The following is a 19,620-nucleotide window of genomic DNA, read 5'->3' on the forward strand; positions in this document are numbered from 1 at the left end:
CTCTGGCATTGCACTCAACACCCAGTGCAAGGGAGCAGACACACTTTTCATATTCTTCTCCCGGCTCCCAGATTTCTATTAGCAACGTTAATTTGCACAGCAGTAAAATACTGAAATATGCCGACATGTGACTGGAAGCATTTGTTTCCCTGCAGGTCCAGTTCAGCTGACTGATGCAGAATTGAGACTAGACAGTATTGAGTGTTTAAAAACATATAAACATTGTTTTAATGTTTTATTTAAAGTAGATCTTGTTTCCAAGAAAGGTTCTCTGAACTTTGAATTGTCTTGTTTCGAGTGCTTCACTATCAGAAGATGTTTTGAATCGTCAGTAGGTGAAAGGATCTTCTCATGTTGAGTTTTTATTCAATAAACCAGAATCTTTTTGCAGAGTAAACACACACACCACAATAATTTCAGTTGCAGTGAAGCATTGTGCTGTGTTTGATTCCATAAAATGTAGCACCATAAAATATTAAACAGTTCAATATAGGCCTATATGAATAACATATGTAACTGGGTCACTGACATTCCTACCACCAGGTGGTGGCAGAGTGCTCCCTGTGAAGAACCCTGACCACTACAGTGAGTTATATGCTACGTTACACAACAGACTTTAGATAATCATGGCCAACAGACTGCAAGTTGCTCAAAAGTGAAGCCAAGGCATGTCAAATGAACACAAGTCAAATATAATTTTCTCCGAAAGTCTGCTTTGATTTGGTAATTCAAACCAGGAAATCACGAATCATGAGCTTATAGAAAATGATGTTGTCAAGTATCATGAAACTCATAGATGGAGGTTTTCTTCCATCAAACTTTCTCCTGCAGGCCCGGGGTTCTGCAGCTCACGTCTGGACAGATGCTGAACCACACCGACACCAATACAGTCTCCCAGTACGTTGGTGGTTGTCCTCAAACGATCACTATCAAGAAACAAACATGAATGTCTCAGGAGCTTGACCAACGGAAAAAAAGATTGATTTCAAAATGTTTCAAACTATTCAATTTCCTCAAATGGTTTTTTTGTCTTTCTATTCAAAACAGGATCAACATGTTCACTCACAGAATCCAATCAACCATGATAAGCAGTGAGATATTTTCAGTGGGCAGTCCAGCGGTTGACAACACTATCATCAGGGTTACCAGTCCAGCCTGTGGGATGCCTGCCCCACCAGTGCTCGCAACTATAACAATCAAACTGGGACGAAGCATTGGTTATCCATTTATTGGGGTATATCCAAAACAAGCAGAACATCATTTGCACTGATCTTAGCATCAGCCAATTATGATCAATCAATTACGTTTGTGAAGTCGCATTTAAAAATGTTTATATGCAAGTTCAACCAATCACCAAGAGCCAGGACAACCTTATAGGAAACTGGTCCTGTGCTGTTATTTCTGTTCTCTACTCACTTAAATGCTAATGACTAATACAAGTTGTTTAGTGTTATCAATAATAATAGGGAGCAATAAAGGGAGCAATACAAAATTATTTTAAAAAGTTATTTTAGTAGTCTTGTATGTAAATATATAGATACAGACAGACCTACATGGTCAAGGTTTCTAAAGGAACTCACCTGAGGACGATGATTCGACCCAGGTCAAAATTCATATTATGTAGCTGGGCTATGAATAAAGCTGCCACTGCTTCATAGAGGGCTCCACCATCCATGTTCATTGTGGCGCCAGTAGGAAGCAAGAAGCGGGTCACCCGTGTGTCCATGCTGTGATTGACCTCCATGCAGTGAAGAGTTACAGGTAAAGTTGCAGAGCTGTGAAAACACAGAAGAGCAAAGACCTTTTAACTGTTATGCATTCATGTTTGGTATTAATGCACTGGCTCACCTTGATGACGTCCCAAAGGCGGTGGCGAGAGCCTGCAGAACACCACTCATGAATCTGAAGGGATTCTTTCGTGTGACAGAAAAGTAGATGAGGGGCAGAGTGAGGAAACTGTGAACCACCAGGCCAGCAATCACAGTGAGAGTGTACATCCCTACTTCCTGGCCCATCGCTCCCATATCTGTCATCTTCACAACCTGCCCTGCCATCAGGAAGAAGATTCCCACAGGGGAGTACCTGTGGTAAACAGAGGTGACACACATTCGTCTAGAGAAAATCAAAGAGGCTCCATAAACTAGAGACAGGTGAAACACATCAAGGCAATAGTCTAAGTCTAAATGTGAGATTTCCCTGCTTACCAGATGAATATGTTGACCAGATGCATAATAGCTTGATTGAGGCAGTCAAAGAAATCCCTCAGAGGTTTTCCCTGAGACCCCATGCCGCCCAGAATGAGGCCGAAGGCCACGGAGAAGACCAACAGCCCCAACATATTCATACCATCTGACGAGCCCGGCACTGGTACAGTGTTGTCTACAGGGTTCAAATGATGACAGTAAAATAAGAAGCAAAATTATATTGTATTAATGTTGATAGGAATAATTAAGGTTGTGCCTTGCAGGTAGATAAAAAGAGGAGTCTCACTGTTCTCACCGGCCTCAGTGATATTAAATCCTGTAGAAACACTTCTGGAATAAACTGTTTTAAACTGGAGAACAAGCAAATGTTAAATTCAATGATGATATGTGAGATTATCAATATAAAGACAAATCATATCCACTGCAGATCTTACCTTTCTGAAACAAGCTTCAACCAGATTGGAGGGGATCATGTTTCTAAAATAAAAACATATTTGATGTGTTTTTGGAGGCTGATATCCAACTGTACCATTACACATCCCTCTTAGTTTATAATTATCACCACACAAACCTGATTAGATCCAGAACAGCGTCCACATTCTGCACAGCCTCCGTTCTACCACCAGAGGAGGCCGAGGTGTTCCTGGACCAGTTCCCTGGCTGGATGATGACGGCTAAAAGGATACCAGTGACTGTAGCAATAAGTGTGGTGAGCAGGTAATAGCAAACCGCCCTCAGTCCAATTCTCCCATAAGCTTTCCTGTCAAAAGACGACGTGCCTGATGAAAAGAGAAGGGGCAACAGGTTCACATTCATATACTGTATAAATGTAAATCTGCTGGTACAATCAGTTGTTTATTGGGTTAAAAACCTGATTCACAAATTCAAATACAAAAATATAAATATAATTCTATACAATCTATGAAATCATTTTATATTTATTATAATTCAAACGTTTTTATAACATTACAAACACAGAGTATCAAAAAATAAATGAGATAAAATAAAAACAGCTTAAATATACAGTTAATTTTTTCCAGTTTCATAAAGAGTAAAGAAATCTGCTATTTTATAGCACAGTACAGAAAAATCTAATATTTATATTTTTTAATGTGAAAACATATAAACGTTGGAGGGAAAATATGAACAGGAGTCTATACTATATACTAAAGTCTATAAATTTATATGCAATTTTAGAACAGCTACCATCATCAGTTCGACACACAGACGACACATGTTTATCCACTGTGTTCATTATTAACAGGAGCTATTACAACATGAAATGTGGGTCAAACCGTGTCTTTGTCCAGAGCCGGAAAATCCATCTGAACAGGCTGATGAGTGCATCTCACCTGAAATCAGACTTGAAACGATGAGAGGAAGAATCAGCATCTGCAGGATTCTCAGCAGCATCTCTCCGGGAAACATTAAGTATCTTACATCCCTGTCTGACATGTTAATGGGTCGTAGAGCAAAGCCCAGACCAATTCCTCGAAGAAGCAGAAGCACAGGCTGGTCAGTTATTGTGTTTGTGATAAGGCAGAGTTAAAACAAAAACATATGTTACAAGGAGAAGTGATGGAGAATACAAACAATAATATAAAGCAGCAGGTCCCAACGTGTCTTGTAAAACAGATCAACGGTGGATTCAAGTAGAATTCCACAGTGAAGTATGTTTGATGATCACTTACCTGATAGAACAGCTATAACTGTGAGGATAACAAAAGTGTTTCTCTTCAGGAACGCCACAATATTACATCTGCGGTATGTTTGAATTTCCTGAGGTTCTTCCACTTTTACTGAGTTCAACTCAGACTGAGGACAATCTGTTTCCATCTCTTTGGTTGTTGGACCTCAAAGACTGTGAAGAACGACGGAGACAAGTGTTTGGTGTCTCCATAGGACGACAGGGCTGATATGACTAATTAACCCTACACAAGTTTTTCAGGTTTTTCAGAGCACAATTTCCCAGGATACGTTCTTCTTCTTCGATGTTGCGCAGGCGTAGTCCATCCTCTTGGCACTGGAATCCAGGAATATTGTGTTTCTCCTTGTCTGAACGATCCTTGAACCGCCTAAGGAATATTTGGTGCCTAAGGAATGTGTGACGTCATTTTATCTCTAGGTCTGTAGTAAACAACTCCCCTATATAATGCCTTGCCTTGCAGAGGTAAGTCGGGATTTTCACTATTCGGGTGTGATTTCGCCTGGCATACCATGGTGCCCGTATGACCTGTGAAACTTCTGTGTAATAGATTCTGTTATGCTGCAAGTTCTGGGTCCTCGTCTCCTCTCTTCAAACACCGACTTCGACAAGACACTGCGGCTTGAAAGATACGATAGATTGACTTCACGACAGGGACGAGCTGTGACCTGCTGCACCTCAAACAGCTTTAAGCGGTGTGCATTTCTCATTTTGACTGAATGCTGGCTCGTTCACTGTTACTGTTCTGTGTCTGCTGCAGGTCACACCGTTAAAAAAACTGTTTTTGGGGATGTGTCTTGTTGTGTTGATGTGTGAAGAGAAGATCCGTGCTAAATTAGATTTTATTTGCGAAGAGCACGTCACAAATTAAAAAGGGGGAAAGGTGTAACATTAAAAAAGGAATGAAATAAGGTAAAGACAGAACATAGTTTAGAATAGCTTAAATTGTAAAGATGACGTGGTAAATCGGTGCAAAATTAAGAAAAATGGTACCTCAATTTCTTAATGGTATGTCACGGTAAGACCATTGTGTTACAATCTGCTAAGGCATGGACAGCAATTTAGTTAAACAGAAAATTTGGGATAACCTGGGCCCAGGTCAATTTGAATAAATAAATAACAGTAAAGTGGTAAGGAAGAGAAATAAAAAAGGAAAATAACAGTAAGAATTTTATCAAAGAGCCGCAAAAATCTGGATAGTGGAATTAAGATAATGGAAATAAGGAAAAAGCGGCAGATAGCGTTCGTGTGTGGCTGGAGCTCCTTGGCTGAGAGAATGTGTGTGCGTCTGTGTACAGGGGGCCGTGGGGATGTGAGTGTAACAGGAATAGCCCCCTCTCAAACAGTGGTTTGTGTGTATCTGTGTGAAGAATGGGATTATTACAGTGTTTGAGCTGTGTGAGAAAAAATGGAGAAGGAACATGCTGTGTGAGTTGAATAAGCAGTGTTTTTTGGATGTGTGGTTTATTTTGTTGTTTCCCGGCCGGAATTTTATAAAGACACGTGTGAGACTAAACAACAAGGTGACGCACATACATTCTACCTTTTAGATTAAACTCTAGGAAGGAAAAGGTTTATATTAATATATATTATATGTTCGCCAGCCGCCTTCACCTGCCCATAACTAGCTTGGACCATCCTCTCTCGGTGACGGCCCTCGATGGCAGGCCCTTGGGCAGAGGTACGGTAACCCATATTACCGCTCCTGTTGTTTTGTCTATTTTTGATATTTTTGTTTTGAGAAACATTATGAAAAGATCCAGCTTATCCACTCTCCTGAGTTTCCGGTTGTGCTAGGATTCCCTTGGTTGTCTCACCACAGTCCTCATATAAATTGGTCTTTGGGAACGGTGGTCGAGTGGGGCCCAAAGTGCAAATCTTCTTGTCTCCTCAATAGAGCTGTGGCCTCAGTTCCTAAACCTCCCAGTCCTCTGGAATTGTCCCAAGTCCCTTCCATTTACCATGAGCTGAGGGTTAGCAAGAAGAGGTATTTAGCAAGAAGAGGGCAACTGCCCTGCCCCCTCATAGGCCTTTTGACTGTGCTATTGACCTCCTTCCAGGGTCCTTCCCTCCATGTGGAAGGATATTCTCCCTGTCATCCACAGAGACTCAATCTATGGAGGACTATATCAAGGACTCCCTGACAGCTGGAATCATTCGCCCCTCGTCTTCCCCTGCCGGTGCCAGATTCTTTTTTGTTGGGAAGAAGGATGGCGGTCTCAGACCATGTATTGATTATCGGGGCTTGAACAAAATCACGGTGAAGAATCGTAACCCCTTGCCCTTAATGTCCACAGCATTTGAACTCCTACAAGGGGCAACTATCTTCACCAAATTGGACCTGAAATTGTAGGGTTCCAGGTCTCTGAGGTATCCTTTCTGGGCTTCATCCTTTCCAAGTGGAGACTTCTCACAGATCCCAAGAAGACTCAAGTTGTTCGGAATTGGCCTCGAACATCCTCGGTCAAGGAGGTGCAACGGTTCGTTGGCTTTGCCAATTTTTATAGGAAGTTTATCAGAAACTTCAGTGCTGTTGCCGTCCCTAAGACCGACCTCACGAAGAAGAAGTCTGGCTCCTTTAAGTGGTGTCCAGAGGCAGAGCGGGCCTTTCATGAACTGAAGGTGAGATTCTCCTCCACCCCTCTCTCTCCTTTGTGGTTGTAGTAGATGCATCAGTAGGGGCAGTGCTTTCCCAGTGGCCGGCGGATGGAAAACTACATCCTTGTGCCTTCTTCTCCGCTCGCCATTAAAATGGCCTTGGAGGAGTGGCGCCACTGGCTGGAAGGGGCCCAGCACCCTTTTGTGATTTGGACGGACCACAAAAATCTTGAGTACATTCAGAGGGCCAAATGTCTCAACCCCAGGCAGGCAAGGTGGGCTCTTTTTTTTTATAGATTTGATTTAATTTTTTCCTTCCACCCTGGTTCGAAGAACCAAAAAGTTGATGCACTCTCTAGACTCTTTCAGAGACCAGGGGTTGAAGCAGTTCCAGCATCCATCCTCCCATGCTCGAGGATTGTAGCTCCTGTCCGATGGGGAGTCAAGACATTGATGCGCCAAGCTCAGAAGAGGGAGCCAGATCCCGGGGATGGACCCTCCAACCGAGTGTATGTCCCCACTGGGGTGCAGACCAAGATTCTGCAGTGGGAGCACTCTTCGTGTCTGACCGGCCACCCAGGAATGGGCAGGACTCTGGAGTTCATCAAGAGGCGGTTCTGGTGGCCGGGAATGAACATGAATGTAAGGGCCCTGTCTGTGCCCGAAGAAAGAGTTCCCATACCCCCCCCCAAAGGTCTCCTACACCCTCTACCCATCCCAAAGCGATCCTGGTCCCACATATCCTTGGACTTTATTACAGGTCTTCCCCTCTCCCAGGGAAACACTGTTATTTTGGTTATTGTCGACCGCTTTTCCAAGGCGTGTCGGTTTGTCCCCTTGCCCAAACTCCCTGCGGCTCTCGAAACCGCTGAGGCTGTGTGTGAGCATGTCTTCAGGGTCTTCGGTCTTCCCCTGGATGTGGTCTCGGATAGTGGGCCCCAATTCACGGCTCAGTTTTGGAGAGCATTTTGCAAGCTCATTGGGGCCACGGTCAGCCTCTCCTCTTGGCACCATACAAAGTCCAATTGACAGACAGAGAGACTGAATCAGGCCCTGGAGACCACCCTCCAATGCCTGGCCTCCTCTCGTCCTTCGTCTTGGAGCAGGTATGTGATCTGGGCTGAATATGCCCATAACACTTTGTGTTCTTCTGCTACAGGACTCAGTCCCTTCGAGTGCCAGTTTGGGTGTCAGCCTCCACTCTTCCCCGACCAAGAGGTAGAGGTTGGTGGTCCCTCGGCCCAGAGCTTTGTCAGACGGTGCAGGATTGTATGGCGCAAGGCCCGGTCTACCCTGCAGAGGTCTGTCAGGTTCGAATCCTGACAAGCCTTATAAGGACATACAGGAAAATCCCTTGAACTGGTGTAAACTGGGATGTGGATCTGCTTAAGATGGCCGTGAGGTGGACACTTTCAAAGGTCACTATCAAATCATAATTTGACTTTAGGGCATCAACCCAGGTGTAGTTTGATATTTGTTTTTTGGAGTCAGTGGAAACCAATAGATAAAACAAACACACAAACCAATGGACAGGGGCTAAAACACAACCTTCTTGGCAGAGGTGATCACCGGGGACGCAACAGACCATCATCCTGAAGGTCTATCGCCCTGCATCTTTTTTTACAGTCTGACAGTCCATTGTCTGTCAGCTGCCAATTATGAGCTTAGCTCTTGAGAGGTTTTCCTCCGGCCACAAGTTATTGATACAGTCTGATCATCTCGGCACACAATAGCCAACGTTTCACTTTGAGAAGTCTGAATAGTAAGAGGCTCTTGATAATTTCTTGTCTTTTACGTTATACTTCTCATGCAGCCATCGACTCCGCTCATCCCTGCAGGACTAAATAACATCTATTTGAAGAGAGCTGTGGTGTTTCACATGAATAAAACGTTGGGGGAAAAGTTGAGGAGTTTCATCGGAGGAGGAAGATGAAGATGACGAAGAAGAGGCGGTGGACTAGTGGCAGAAAAATTGGACCATGGGCAGAAAGCTTCGGACATAGGACTGGAAGGTCTCTGGTTCGACTACCTGGATGGACAACACCTGTACCTGTTCCAAAGTCAAAAGAACACTCTCCCTACCCCCACTGTCTAAGTGCCCCTGAGCAAGGCACCTTACTCCCCCAACATCTGCTCCCCGGGCGCTGTGCATGGATGCCCACTGCTTTGTTTGTCCTGCTGTGTTCACCAGATGGGTGAAAAGCAGAGGACAAATTTCCCTCATCTGCATGTAGTGTGACTGTGCATGTGTTTGGGATCAATGATAAAATTATAAATGTATCTCTAAGCAGAAACACGTGGGAAGGAAACCCCAGAATCCAAAGTCATATCCAGGGAGGAGTTTGATGAAAGGTTCTCTGAACTTTGAATTGTCTTGTTTCGAGTGCTTCACTATCTGAAGATGTTTTGAATCGTCAGTAGGTGAAAGGATCTTCTGATGTTCAGTTTTTATTCAATAAACAAGAATCTTTTTGCAGAGTAAACACACACCATGATAATTTCAATTGCAGTGAAGCATTGTGCTGTGTTTGATTCCATAAAATGTAGCACCATAAAATATTAAACAGTTCAATAAAGGCCTATATGAATACAATATGTTGTATTCATATAGGCTGAGTGTTGGCAGAGTGTTCCCTGTGTAGAACCCTGACCACTACAGTGGGTTATGTGCTACGTTACACTACAGACTGTAGATAATCATGGCCAACAGACTGCAAACTGCTAAAAAGTGAAGCCAAGGCATGTCAAATGAACACATGTCAAATATATTTGTCACAGAAAGTTTGGTTTGATTTGATAATTCTGCTATCACGAATCATGAGCTTACAGAAAATGATGCTGTCAAGTATCATGAAACTCATAGATGGAGGTTTTCTTCCATTAAACTTTCTCCTGCAGGCCCGGGGCTCTGCAGCTCACGTCTGGACAGATGCTGAACCACACCGACACCAATACAGTCTCCCAGTACGTTGGTGGTTGTCCTCAAACGATCACTATCAAGAAACAAACATGAACATCTCAGGTTACAGCAGGAACTTGACCGACGATATAAAAGTTTGATTTCAAAATGTTTCAAACTATTCAATTTCCTCAAATGTTTTTTTTGTCTTTCCATTCAAAACAGGATCAACAAAATATAAAGTTTCTACACTTTAATGTTCTTATTTCCAACCCTTTAAGTCGAAACCTTAAACAACCCTTTGAAGAAATGTTCACTCACAGAATCCAATCAACCATGATAAGCAGTGAGATATTTTCAGTGGGCAGTCCAGCGGATGACAACACTATCATCATGGTTACCATTCCGGCCTGTGGGATGCCTGCCGCACCAGTGCTCGCAACTATAACAATCAAACTGGGACGCAGCATCAGTTATCCATTTATTGGGGTGTATGCAAAACAAGATCCAATCCAGATCAGTCAATTACATTTGTGAAGTCGTACGTTAAAAATGTTTATGTGCAAGTTCAACCAATCAGAAGGAGCCAGGTCAACCTTATAGGAAACTGGTCCTGTGCTGATATGTCTGTTTTCTACCCATTTAAATGCTAATGACTAATACAAGTTGTTTAGTTATATCAATAATAATAGGGAGCAATAAAGGGAGCAACACAAAATGATTTTAAAAAGTTATTTTTGTAGTCTTATATATATATAGGTAGATACAGACAGACCTAGTTCTGCATGGTCAAAGTTTCTATATGAACTCACCTGAGGACGATGATTTGACCGAAGTCAAAATTCATATTATGTAGCTGGGCTATGAATAAAGCTGCCACTGCTTCATAGAGGGCCGCACCGTCCATGTTCATTGTGGCGCCAGTAGGAAGCATGAAGCGGGTCACCCGTTCATCCATGCTGTGATTGACCTCCATGCAGTGAAGAGTTACAGGTAAAGTTGCAGAGCTGTGAAAACACAGAAGAGCAAAGACCTTTTAACTGTTATGCATTCATGTTTGGTATAAATGCACTGTCTCACCTTGATGACGTCCCAAAGGCGGTGGTGAGAGCCTGCAGAACACCACTCATGAATCTGAAGGGATTCTTCCGTGTGATAGAAAGGTAGATGAGGGGCAGAGTGAGGAAACTGTGAATTAGCAGGCCAGCAATCACAGTGAGAGTATACATCCCTACTTCCTGGCCCATCGCTCCCATATCTGTCATCTTCACAACCTGCCCTGCCATCAGGAAGAAAATTCCCACAGGGGAGTACCTGTGGTAAACAGAGGTGACACACATTCGTCTAGAGAAAATCAAAGAGGCTCCATAAACTAGAGACAGGTGAAACACATCAAGGCAATAGTCTAAATGTGAGATTTCCCTGCTTACCAGATGAATATGTTGACCAGATGCATAATAGCTTGATTGAGGCAGTCAAAGAAATCCCTCAGAGGTTTTCCCTGAGACCCCATGCTGCCCAGAATGAGGCCGAAGGCCACAGAGAAGACCAACAGCCCCAACATATTCATACCATCTGAAGAGCCCGGCACTGGTACAGTGTTGTCTACAGGGTTCAAATGATGACAGTAAAATAAGAGGCGGAATCATATTGTATAAATGTTGATAGGAATAATTAAGGTTATGCCTTGCAGGTAGATAAAAAGAGGAGTCTCACTGTTTTCACCGGCCTCAGTGATATTAATTCCTGTAGAAACACTTCTGGAATAAACTGTTTTAAACTGGATAACAAGCAAATGTTAAAATTCAATAATGATATATGAGCTTATCAATATAAAGACAAATCATATCCACTGCAGATCTTACCTTTCTGAAACAAGCTTCAACCAGATTGGAGGGGATCATGTTTCTAAAATAAAAAACATATCCGGGTGTTTTTGGAGGCTGATATCCAACTGTACCCTTACACATCCCTCTTAGTTTATAATTATCACCACACAAACCTGATTAGATCCAGAACAGCGTCCACATTCTGCACAGCCTCCGTTCTACCACCAGAGGAGGCCGAGGTGTTCCTGGACCAGTTCCCTGGCTGGATGATGACAGCTAAAACAATACCAGTGACTGTAGCAATAAGTGTGGTGAGCAGGTAGTAGCAAACCGCCCTCAGTCCAATTCTCCCATAAGCTTTCCTGTCCACAGACGATGTGCCTGATGAAAAGAGAAGGGGCAACAGGTTCACATTCATATACTGTATCAATGTAAATCTGCTGGTACAAGCAAGTTTAATGGGTTGAAAACCTGATTCAGACATTCAAATACTAAAATATAAATCTGTACAATCTCTAAAATAACGTTGATATGTATTTACAGTTCAAATAACAAACACAGACTATCAAATAATAAATTAGATAAAATGAAAACACCATAAATATACAGTTTATTTTTTCCATATCATAAAGAGTAAAGAAATCTTTATGATTTTGGATTTTCACAATTAAAGAAAATCCAATATTTATATTTGTGAATGTGAAAACATTTCAACTTTTGAGGGAAAATATGAACAGGAGTATGTCTATACTATGTACTATAGACTATAAGTCTATACGCAATTTTAAAGCAGCTACCATCTTTGAGAGCCTCAGTTCGACACACAGACGACACATGTTTATCCACTGTGTTCATTATTAACAGGAGCTATTACAACATGAATTGTGGGTCAAACTGTGTCTTTGTCCAGAGCCTGAAAATCCATCTGAACAGGCTGATGAGTGCATCTTACCTGAAATCAGACTTGAAACGATGAGAGGAAGAATCAGCATCTGCAGGATTCTCAGCAGCATCTCTCCGGGAAACATTAAGTATCTTACATCCCTGTCTGACATGTTAATGGGTCGTAGAGCAAAGCCCAGACCAATTCCTCGAAGAAGCAGAAGCACAGGCTGGTCAGTTATTGTGTTTGTGATAAGGCAGAGTTAAAACAAAAACATATGTAACAAGGAGAAGTGATGGAGAATGCAAACACTAATGTAAAGCAGCAGGTCCCAACCTGTCTTGTAAAACAGATCAACGGTGGATTCAAGTAGAATTTCCACAGTGAAGTATGTTTGATGATCACTTACCTGATAGAACAGCTGTAACTGTGAGGATAACAAAAGTGTTTCTCTTCAGGAACGCCACAATATTACATCTGCGGTATGTTTGAATTTCCTGAGGTTCTGCCACTTTTACTGAGTCCAACTCAGACTGAAGACAATCTGTTTCCATCGTTTTGGTTGTTGGACCTCAAAGACTGTGAAGAACAATGAAGTGTTGGTGTCGCTATAGGACGACATGACTTACATGAATAATTCTCCAGGATAAATTTATGAAAATGAACTTGTAGTTAAATAATGTCACCAAAAAGTGACAATCAATAACATGACAGCAGTAACTAAAGAGAAATACTAAAGGTGACATTCTCACATTTGGTTGATACTTAAATAACTAAAATAAACAATTAAATTAATAAATACATGTTGTAAAAATCACCTTTTGAATTGTTAGTCCTTGTAATGCATGAAGTCCAGTCACCCGTAGGTCAACGTAATCAATAGGTCGGAAAGTCCAGTTGTTCTTCTCTCGGCTGATTTTAAACAAATTCACTTCACTACATTAATCATCAACTTTGTGTCTTTGTCAAATGGTTAATTTATTCATTGTACTCTCTTTTCTTTAGCCTATAGATTTTATTTCTGTTAAAGTTACTATATAAAATGTATGTTTTATCATTATTATAATTAATCACAAGGTTGCCACACCTTGTTAAAGTTGAATAACGTGGCTTTAGTCTGTCGGAAAATAATTCAAACAGATACTCTGTGATTATATGTAAGTCCTGAAAGCTTGACGTACACAGCCTTATTAGTTCTGGGTTGGGTACAAAGGTTCTAGGTCACTGAGGTGTTAAGTCAACTGTGTCCTTAAAACACTGAGTCTCATGAGGACTATATGACAAAGGTGGAGGACTCTGGAGCTAATCAGGGAGATTTTAAGTATCTTAGTGCAACTTGAGTGTGTTTAAGTTACAGAGTCAGCTTACGTTATAGTTACAAATCTACAAGTGACAGGATTCCCATCAGGACATACAGGAAAATCCCTTGAACTGGTGCAAACTGGGATGTGGATCTGCTGAAGATGATCGTGATGTTTAAAGTCACTATCAAATCAAATTTGACTTTCAGGCATCAACCCAGGTGTAGTTTGAGATATGTTTTTTGGAGTCAGTGGAAACCAATAGATAAAACAAACACACAAACCAATGGAGAGGGGCTAAAACACAACCTTCTTTGCAGAGGTGATCACCGGGGAAGGAGACAGCCGCCTTCATCCTGAAGGTCTATCGTCCTGCTTCTTGTTTACAGTGACTCTCCATGTCTGTCGGCTGCCAATTATGAGCTAAGCTCTTGAGAGGTTTTCCTCCGGCCACAAGTTATTGATACAGTCTGATCATCTCGACACACAATAGCCAACGTTTCACTTGGAGAAGTCTGAATAGTGAGAGGCTCTTGTTGTTAATTTGTTGTTTTTCATTACGTTATACTTCTCCTGCAGCCACCGACACCCCTCCTCCCTGCAGGACTAAATAACGTCTATTTGAAGAGAGCTGTGGCGTTTCTCATGAATCAAATGTTGGGGGACAAGTTGAAGAGTTTCATCAAAGGAGGAAGATGAAGATGACGAAGAAGCAGAAACACATGGGAAGGAAAGCCCAGAATCCAAAGTAATATCCAGGGAGGAGTTTGAGGTGTACCAGAGGAAGCTGGTGGAAGAAAAGTGAGTAAGCTAAGATGCTAATAGGACGACTGGCTACAGTGCTAATAAATCATATTCATGAAGTCCAGCTTAAAATCAATTGTGCACCATGAATATGTCTCTATGTAGGAAAATGTGTTTTTTCTTTTGCACAGCAAGAATCTTAAATAACATTAAACTGTCTAAATTGTTTTGTGTCTTTCACTAGAAGGACTTTGTTTGAAATAAAATTCAGAGATATTGATATTTCATGGACAAAAGTGTGCATTATTAGTGTGCTAATGTTCTTTGTGAATTGCTGAGAGATAGCATAAGAAACATGACCTACATATCCATAAGCAGGGATTAGCAGGTGTGATAAGTATGACTTAAAGGTGGCCCCCGCTTCATGTTTGTCTCAGAACCATTAATATAAAAACAAACAAACCAAAAAGTCTAACTTCTTCACATACAATATGATACATCATGTATTTTAAAACATATATGACTACAACTCTTCTTGATCTTTTTTTAGAAAACTCCTCCAGATGTGGTCCATCTGCAACACAAGACAATAAACTAGTGTGTTTAGTGAACATTACAATGTTGTGACTTGTAATCGAAGAAAAAATATAAATAATTTCCCTTATACATAAATACTTGAAAAATTACTTAAATTCTATTAACTTCAAGCTGTGGATAATATATATCAAGATGATGAGCGTTATTGATTTACCGGCAATACAGCTTATAACAAAGCCACAACAACTGAGATGCATTGATTGACAGTTCTTTATATAAGCGTGCGGGCGTGCATTAGGCAGTTTGAACTAGCTTCCCTCTGCGGCGTCATGTGATGCGTGTGTGACATCAACGGATGCGAGCCAGGCTTAAAAGGTAGCTTTAGGTGGGGGTTTATTTCCTCGGCGCTCAAATTAGCCAGTGAAGCAGATTAGGCTTGTGAGCAATAACTGGTCAGGGCTCAGATTCAAGAAGCCGCCATTAAACACATCTCTTAGGCAGCACGCTTTAAAACAATTATTATTTAATCACCTTACACACTCAGGGGATGCAGATGTGCTAGTTGTCCTCAATTATCAAGTGAAAAGCAGATTTAAATGACGTCGGTGTCTCACTGTCCATGAATGAATGAAAGAATGAAAGAATGAAAGAATGTGAACTGAATGACATGTCAGTCATTTTTGTAAAACATCACAGAGACCCAGAATTTCAATAAGTTTTTTTTATTGTTTAAGATTCTATTTGACTGTTATTCAAGCTTTATTCCAAGAATAAGGTACATTAGTCCACTTTTTTTTTTTTGTGTGTGTGTAAGAGTCAGTATCTAGGTCTGTGACTGACTCACAGTTCACAGTTCCAGGTCGTCCGCACTGTCCACACAGTGATGACCCCGCTGGGCGGCACAGGAGCTATTCATGCGTTAGCTGTTTATGGTTTCTATGGTTAAACTAGAATCTATAAACTGTTGAAGCACAAAACGGTGTCGTAGAGATGGTGTTCAGCACAATGTGAAGGAGTGCCGCCTTGTCAAAGAACCTACAAGCACCAAGTAACTGCAAATCTGTGCCAAGCTGCAGCATTCAGATAATCTTATCTTATTAAAACAGAGTCGGGGCCTATGCAGACCACCCTTAAATAGACATGGGTCAAGTCTAGAGTAAACATGGAAACTAACTTACACTGCAAAATGCCCAGGGAGATAATGTGAGTTTTGATCTGATGCTTTACAAATAAAAATGAATTCAATTACTGATGGAATTAAATAACCTGTGTATCTTGATGCGGAAGAATGTTTCAGCTTGAAATAAAAAAGTTGGCTAAAATGCAACTACTACAATTAGTATTAAAATGATTCAAATAACTACCTCTGTATGAGTATGAAAAACACAAGTATATAAAGATGCCTTCATTGCTATAATTAAAATGCAAATAAAAAACGTATAGAGATGTGTTCCGTCAAATCCAGGTCAGGGGAGATTTCAAACTAAACCCTGCAGACCTTTAGTTGTAAGTTGTCAGTAAACCTTGAAGTACTCAAGGTACTTCAAGGTTTACTGATATTCAGTCACAGCGCCCCCGTTAGGTCAGTCTGTGCCAACATACAAAGACAATAGAACTTTGTCTTCCTTCATTACTTTGGGAGTAGAAATGAGGATAAACTGTGAGTGTGGCAAGGATGCAAAAGAAAACAAAAGGTCTTAGTACTGTCTTATTCTCACAGATCCACACATAGAGTCATACAAGGATGAGGACCAGTAAACAGCTTGATTAACCACACCCAAACAGTTACGTGTGACTAATTGATTAGATTAATAAGATAATGTTTCATAGAGTGAGCTCATTGACTCCGCTCAGGTGCGGCTGGAGTCAATTGTTTTCCCTTGCTAACAACATTACTGTAATGTGGTAATGACTATGGGTAATGCTGCTGATGATAAGACACTGATCTTTAAGGAAAGCTTTACTCAAAGCCACCTGCTTCTTTGTCTACCCTCTAACCTTTTAATACACTGTGCTTATGCGTGGACACACTTGTTTGAGCTTAGGCTTCCTGGACAAGGTGGAGTGAGGATAAAGAGATTTACGACACATGTAAATGTGCGAACAATGTGCAAGGAATGTATGCATCAAATCAGATGGATGGATGGATTTAACATGTTTATTAAAACCAATAAAGAACAAAGAACTTCTTCTAAAATTCAACATGCATTGCCTTTGTCCAGGAAACATCCCTGGTTTGTAAATATCATTCTAAATGTAATCACGTTTAACGACTCATTTCACAGAGCGCTCAAGACTCTGCCACACTTCAGACGGCCGGAGATGAGATCGACCTCCCAGAGGACTTTGCAAAAATAATGGATGAAGATGAGGAAGAGGAGACTGATCAGTCATTCCCCCATAGGCTTCAAAACATGGATGTAGATAAAAGGAAACTGCAGAGGAGAATAAGACTCCCCCCCCCCCCCCCCCCCGCTATCGAATATCAAGGGTAGTAAGTTCTAAATGAGGAAGAAGAAGAAGCAATAGGATATTGAAAAACCCAGTGGATGACAGGAATACAACTTGATGTTGGTTGCCACCTGCCGATTAACCAGATGAAGAAGAAGAAGAAGACAATAGGGCAATGAAGGTCCTGTAATCTGGATGAATGTAGGCGGGGGGGCTGTTGAGACAAACTAAAAGATTAAAAAAAGATATATACCTGATGCTCCAATCATATATTTCCCCCCGACCTATGTGTCATTGTTTGCAATGGTTCAAATACTAAATAACCAGATTTAAAAAAAAAGCATTGAAGTAGGACAAATGCAACAGATTAAAATACAGCATGTCCCCCCCCCCCCCCCTTGGTATGTGTGCACCTTGCTTTGGCAGCCATTTTGAAATGCTTGTACCATAGAACACCTTATAGGACATACTGCATAATCTAGGATTAGACCTTCCACCCTGATACCAGTTTGTCCTCCTCTGTTCACTCTCATATCTGAATGGTTTTGGTTGATATTTATTTGCTTTTAAAGACATGAGAGACATATTTTTTTCCTTTTTGAAATTAGCTTCCAAGCAGCGTCAGCATTGAATAAAGATTCCGTTTGAATTAAAAAATAAAGAAGATATTGATGTTGAACCGGCACATCTACGACTGTACACTATGTTACCCAATGAGCTTTTCCTTCACGTTTAAAATGATCACATGACCAGCGTTTTACCCTCCCTTTCCATTGTCTCCCTGTCATCCCCCTGCTGCTCACCATCCCCCTTTCCCCCTTGTAAGCTGACACAGCGCCTTTAAACATTAGCCGCTTTCTTTCTAATAGGATGCCAGGGGCTTAAATTGTCATCTGATAAAACTAAGGAGCTTGATGGCAATGCTGCACCCTCTTAACCAATTTGTACTCAATTAGGATAATGGGGAAACAGGCAAAGAGGGACAGCTTTAATATATCAATGTGATAAAATGATTATCAAGTCGCCTCATCTATGACTCGGCTGGTATAAGGATCAGGTCTTATATTAATATTTTTCATTGACGGAGTCCGCATCAGAATATTTTTAATTGGATCTGAGAATTTATAACCTGTCTATAGTGTCATATCATTTCCAAATACAGATGCAAGATCTGACATTTTGACCTATTTAACGAGTTTAAATCACCACGGGTCATCATAAGCTGAGTCCCATCAATGTGTGAGTCACTAAGAGGCCGGAACATGCATTACACAAGCTAGCACGCTAATGGGACTGAGCCATTAATGAAGCTGAACCACTGATATACACCAGTGGTTTAATAATGCATCACCAACATGCTTCATTCAACTGAGATGCCAACTATTCTATATATACAAATGATTGACCTGCACTGATAACATAGATATCAGTGCCACTGTATATGATTAATGAATATAATATGATTAAAAACTTCAAACTCTTCTTTTATAATGTGAATGCTGTACACACACACACACACACACACACACACACACACACACACACACACACACACATCTGATAATTATAGCCATCAATCTCTTGGTGTACAAATGAATGGACAGAATCACAGTGAATATTCTCACCTCCTTTACTAATTATCAGACTAATTATCATCCCCTAAATCCATATGATATCAGCTTACTAAGGCAATTAATGCTCCTCTCAATGTTTTGCAAGATATTAAAAGTAGCATTATTATCTTATTAATTGATGAATACATCGTTATGAAAATTTGTTGTTTTTTCCAGGGGGATTTTGTGCATATAGTTAAAGTTGGAAAAAGCTGACTCAGCAAAAGAACACCTTACATGGCTGGACTGTCTTACCGTCGTCATATGGTATCAACCTACTTCACAGTAAATCCTGCCACAGAGGCATCTTTAACTTCTTTACTTCATGTGTCTGATAGGGAAGCGTGTGGGTCTCAGGCAAAAGTAAAAGGCCTTGCAGTTTCTGCTCTCTTGGAAAACAACCTTGAAAACCATGAAAAGGTGTAGGGCCAAAGCCACTTAACCCATAGGCATTCTGCCCATAGAAGCATTGGCAACGCAGCCCAGTGTTGCCAGATGGCTTTAAACTTGTTGGCGTTTAGAATTCCTCAGCTGCTTAGACATATGCCCTCTTCCTAGGAAGTGTGAAGACGTCTTTGTCACTCTGATTTAGAGAAGATGGTGAAACGATTGACCCTCGATCCTTGTCTAAATCCAGAAAAACTCAAATGACGTTGGTATAAAAAATAAAACATGATCTTTAAATGATTTGATGCTCTGATGCTCGAGACTTTACTCAATGCTTAAAAATGTACAAATTTGTGTTCTTGTGTTAGATATGCACAAAAATTTGGCGGCACTCTTCACGTTGGAGTTTGTGTTTGGCGTGCAAAGAGCTCCTAAATATATCTTCCACATAGGAGGAGTGAGGTCAGAG

General features: G+C 41.1%; 2 protein-coding genes and 1 pseudogene across 5 annotated transcripts; 1 reads left to right on the plus strand and 2 right to left on the minus strand.

Moving 5' to 3' along the window:
- Positions 1–222: 222 nt before the first annotated feature.
- Positions 223–4,346, minus strand: LOC133968072 (excitatory amino acid transporter 1-like). 3 transcript variants are annotated; one of them, XM_062403887.1, is made up of 10 exons: positions 3,896–4,138; positions 3,557–3,694; positions 2,776–2,983; positions 2,639–2,681; positions 2,500–2,554; positions 2,205–2,379; positions 1,849–2,082; positions 1,581–1,775; positions 1,067–1,201; positions 223–926 (listed from the first exon to the last, which is right to left on the minus strand). In XM_062403887.1, exons 1-10 carry the CDS (start codon positions 4,038–4,040, stop codon positions 791–793), a joined length of 1,464 nt encoding a protein of 487 aa, XP_062259871.1. In that variant the 5' UTR covers positions 4,041–4,138; the 3' UTR covers positions 223–790. The 3 variants fall into 3 exon arrangements, with proteins under 3 accessions (XP_062259871.1, XP_062259870.1, XP_062259872.1); XM_062403886.1 differs by having other exon boundaries at positions 2,491–2,554; positions 3,896–4,136; XM_062403888.1 differs by lacking the exon at positions 1,067–1,201 and having other exon boundaries at positions 2,491–2,554; positions 3,896–4,346.
- Positions 4,347–8,924: 4,578 nt separating this feature from the next.
- On the minus strand, positions 8,925–13,532 carry LOC133968251 (excitatory amino acid transporter 1-like). 2 transcript variants are annotated; one of them, XM_062404191.1, is made up of 11 exons: positions 12,937–13,529; positions 12,528–12,697; positions 12,188–12,325; positions 11,409–11,616; positions 11,272–11,314; positions 11,123–11,186; positions 10,837–11,011; positions 10,487–10,720; positions 10,219–10,413; positions 9,728–9,862; positions 8,925–9,500 (listed from the first exon to the last, which is right to left on the minus strand). In XM_062404191.1, the coding sequence occupies exons 2-11, from the start codon at positions 12,670–12,672 to the stop codon at positions 9,365–9,367; spliced, it is 1,473 nt and encodes a 490-aa protein (XP_062260175.1). In that variant the 5' UTR covers positions 12,673–12,697; positions 12,937–13,529; the 3' UTR covers positions 8,925–9,364. The 2 variants fall into 2 exon arrangements, with proteins under 2 accessions (XP_062260175.1, XP_062260176.1); XM_062404192.1 differs by lacking the exon at positions 9,728–9,862 and having other exon boundaries at positions 12,937–13,532.
- Positions 13,533–13,745: 213 nt separating this feature from the next.
- On the plus strand, positions 13,746–17,836 carry LOC133968384 (complexin-4-like; annotated as a pseudogene).
- The last annotated feature ends 1,784 nt before the right edge of the window (positions 17,837–19,620 follow it).

The sequence above is a fragment of the Platichthys flesus genome, chromosome 14 (assembly GCF_949316205.1).
Source record: "Platichthys flesus chromosome 14, fPlaFle2.1, whole genome shotgun sequence".
Taxonomy (NCBI): domain Eukaryota; kingdom Metazoa; phylum Chordata; class Actinopteri; order Pleuronectiformes; family Pleuronectidae; genus Platichthys; species Platichthys flesus.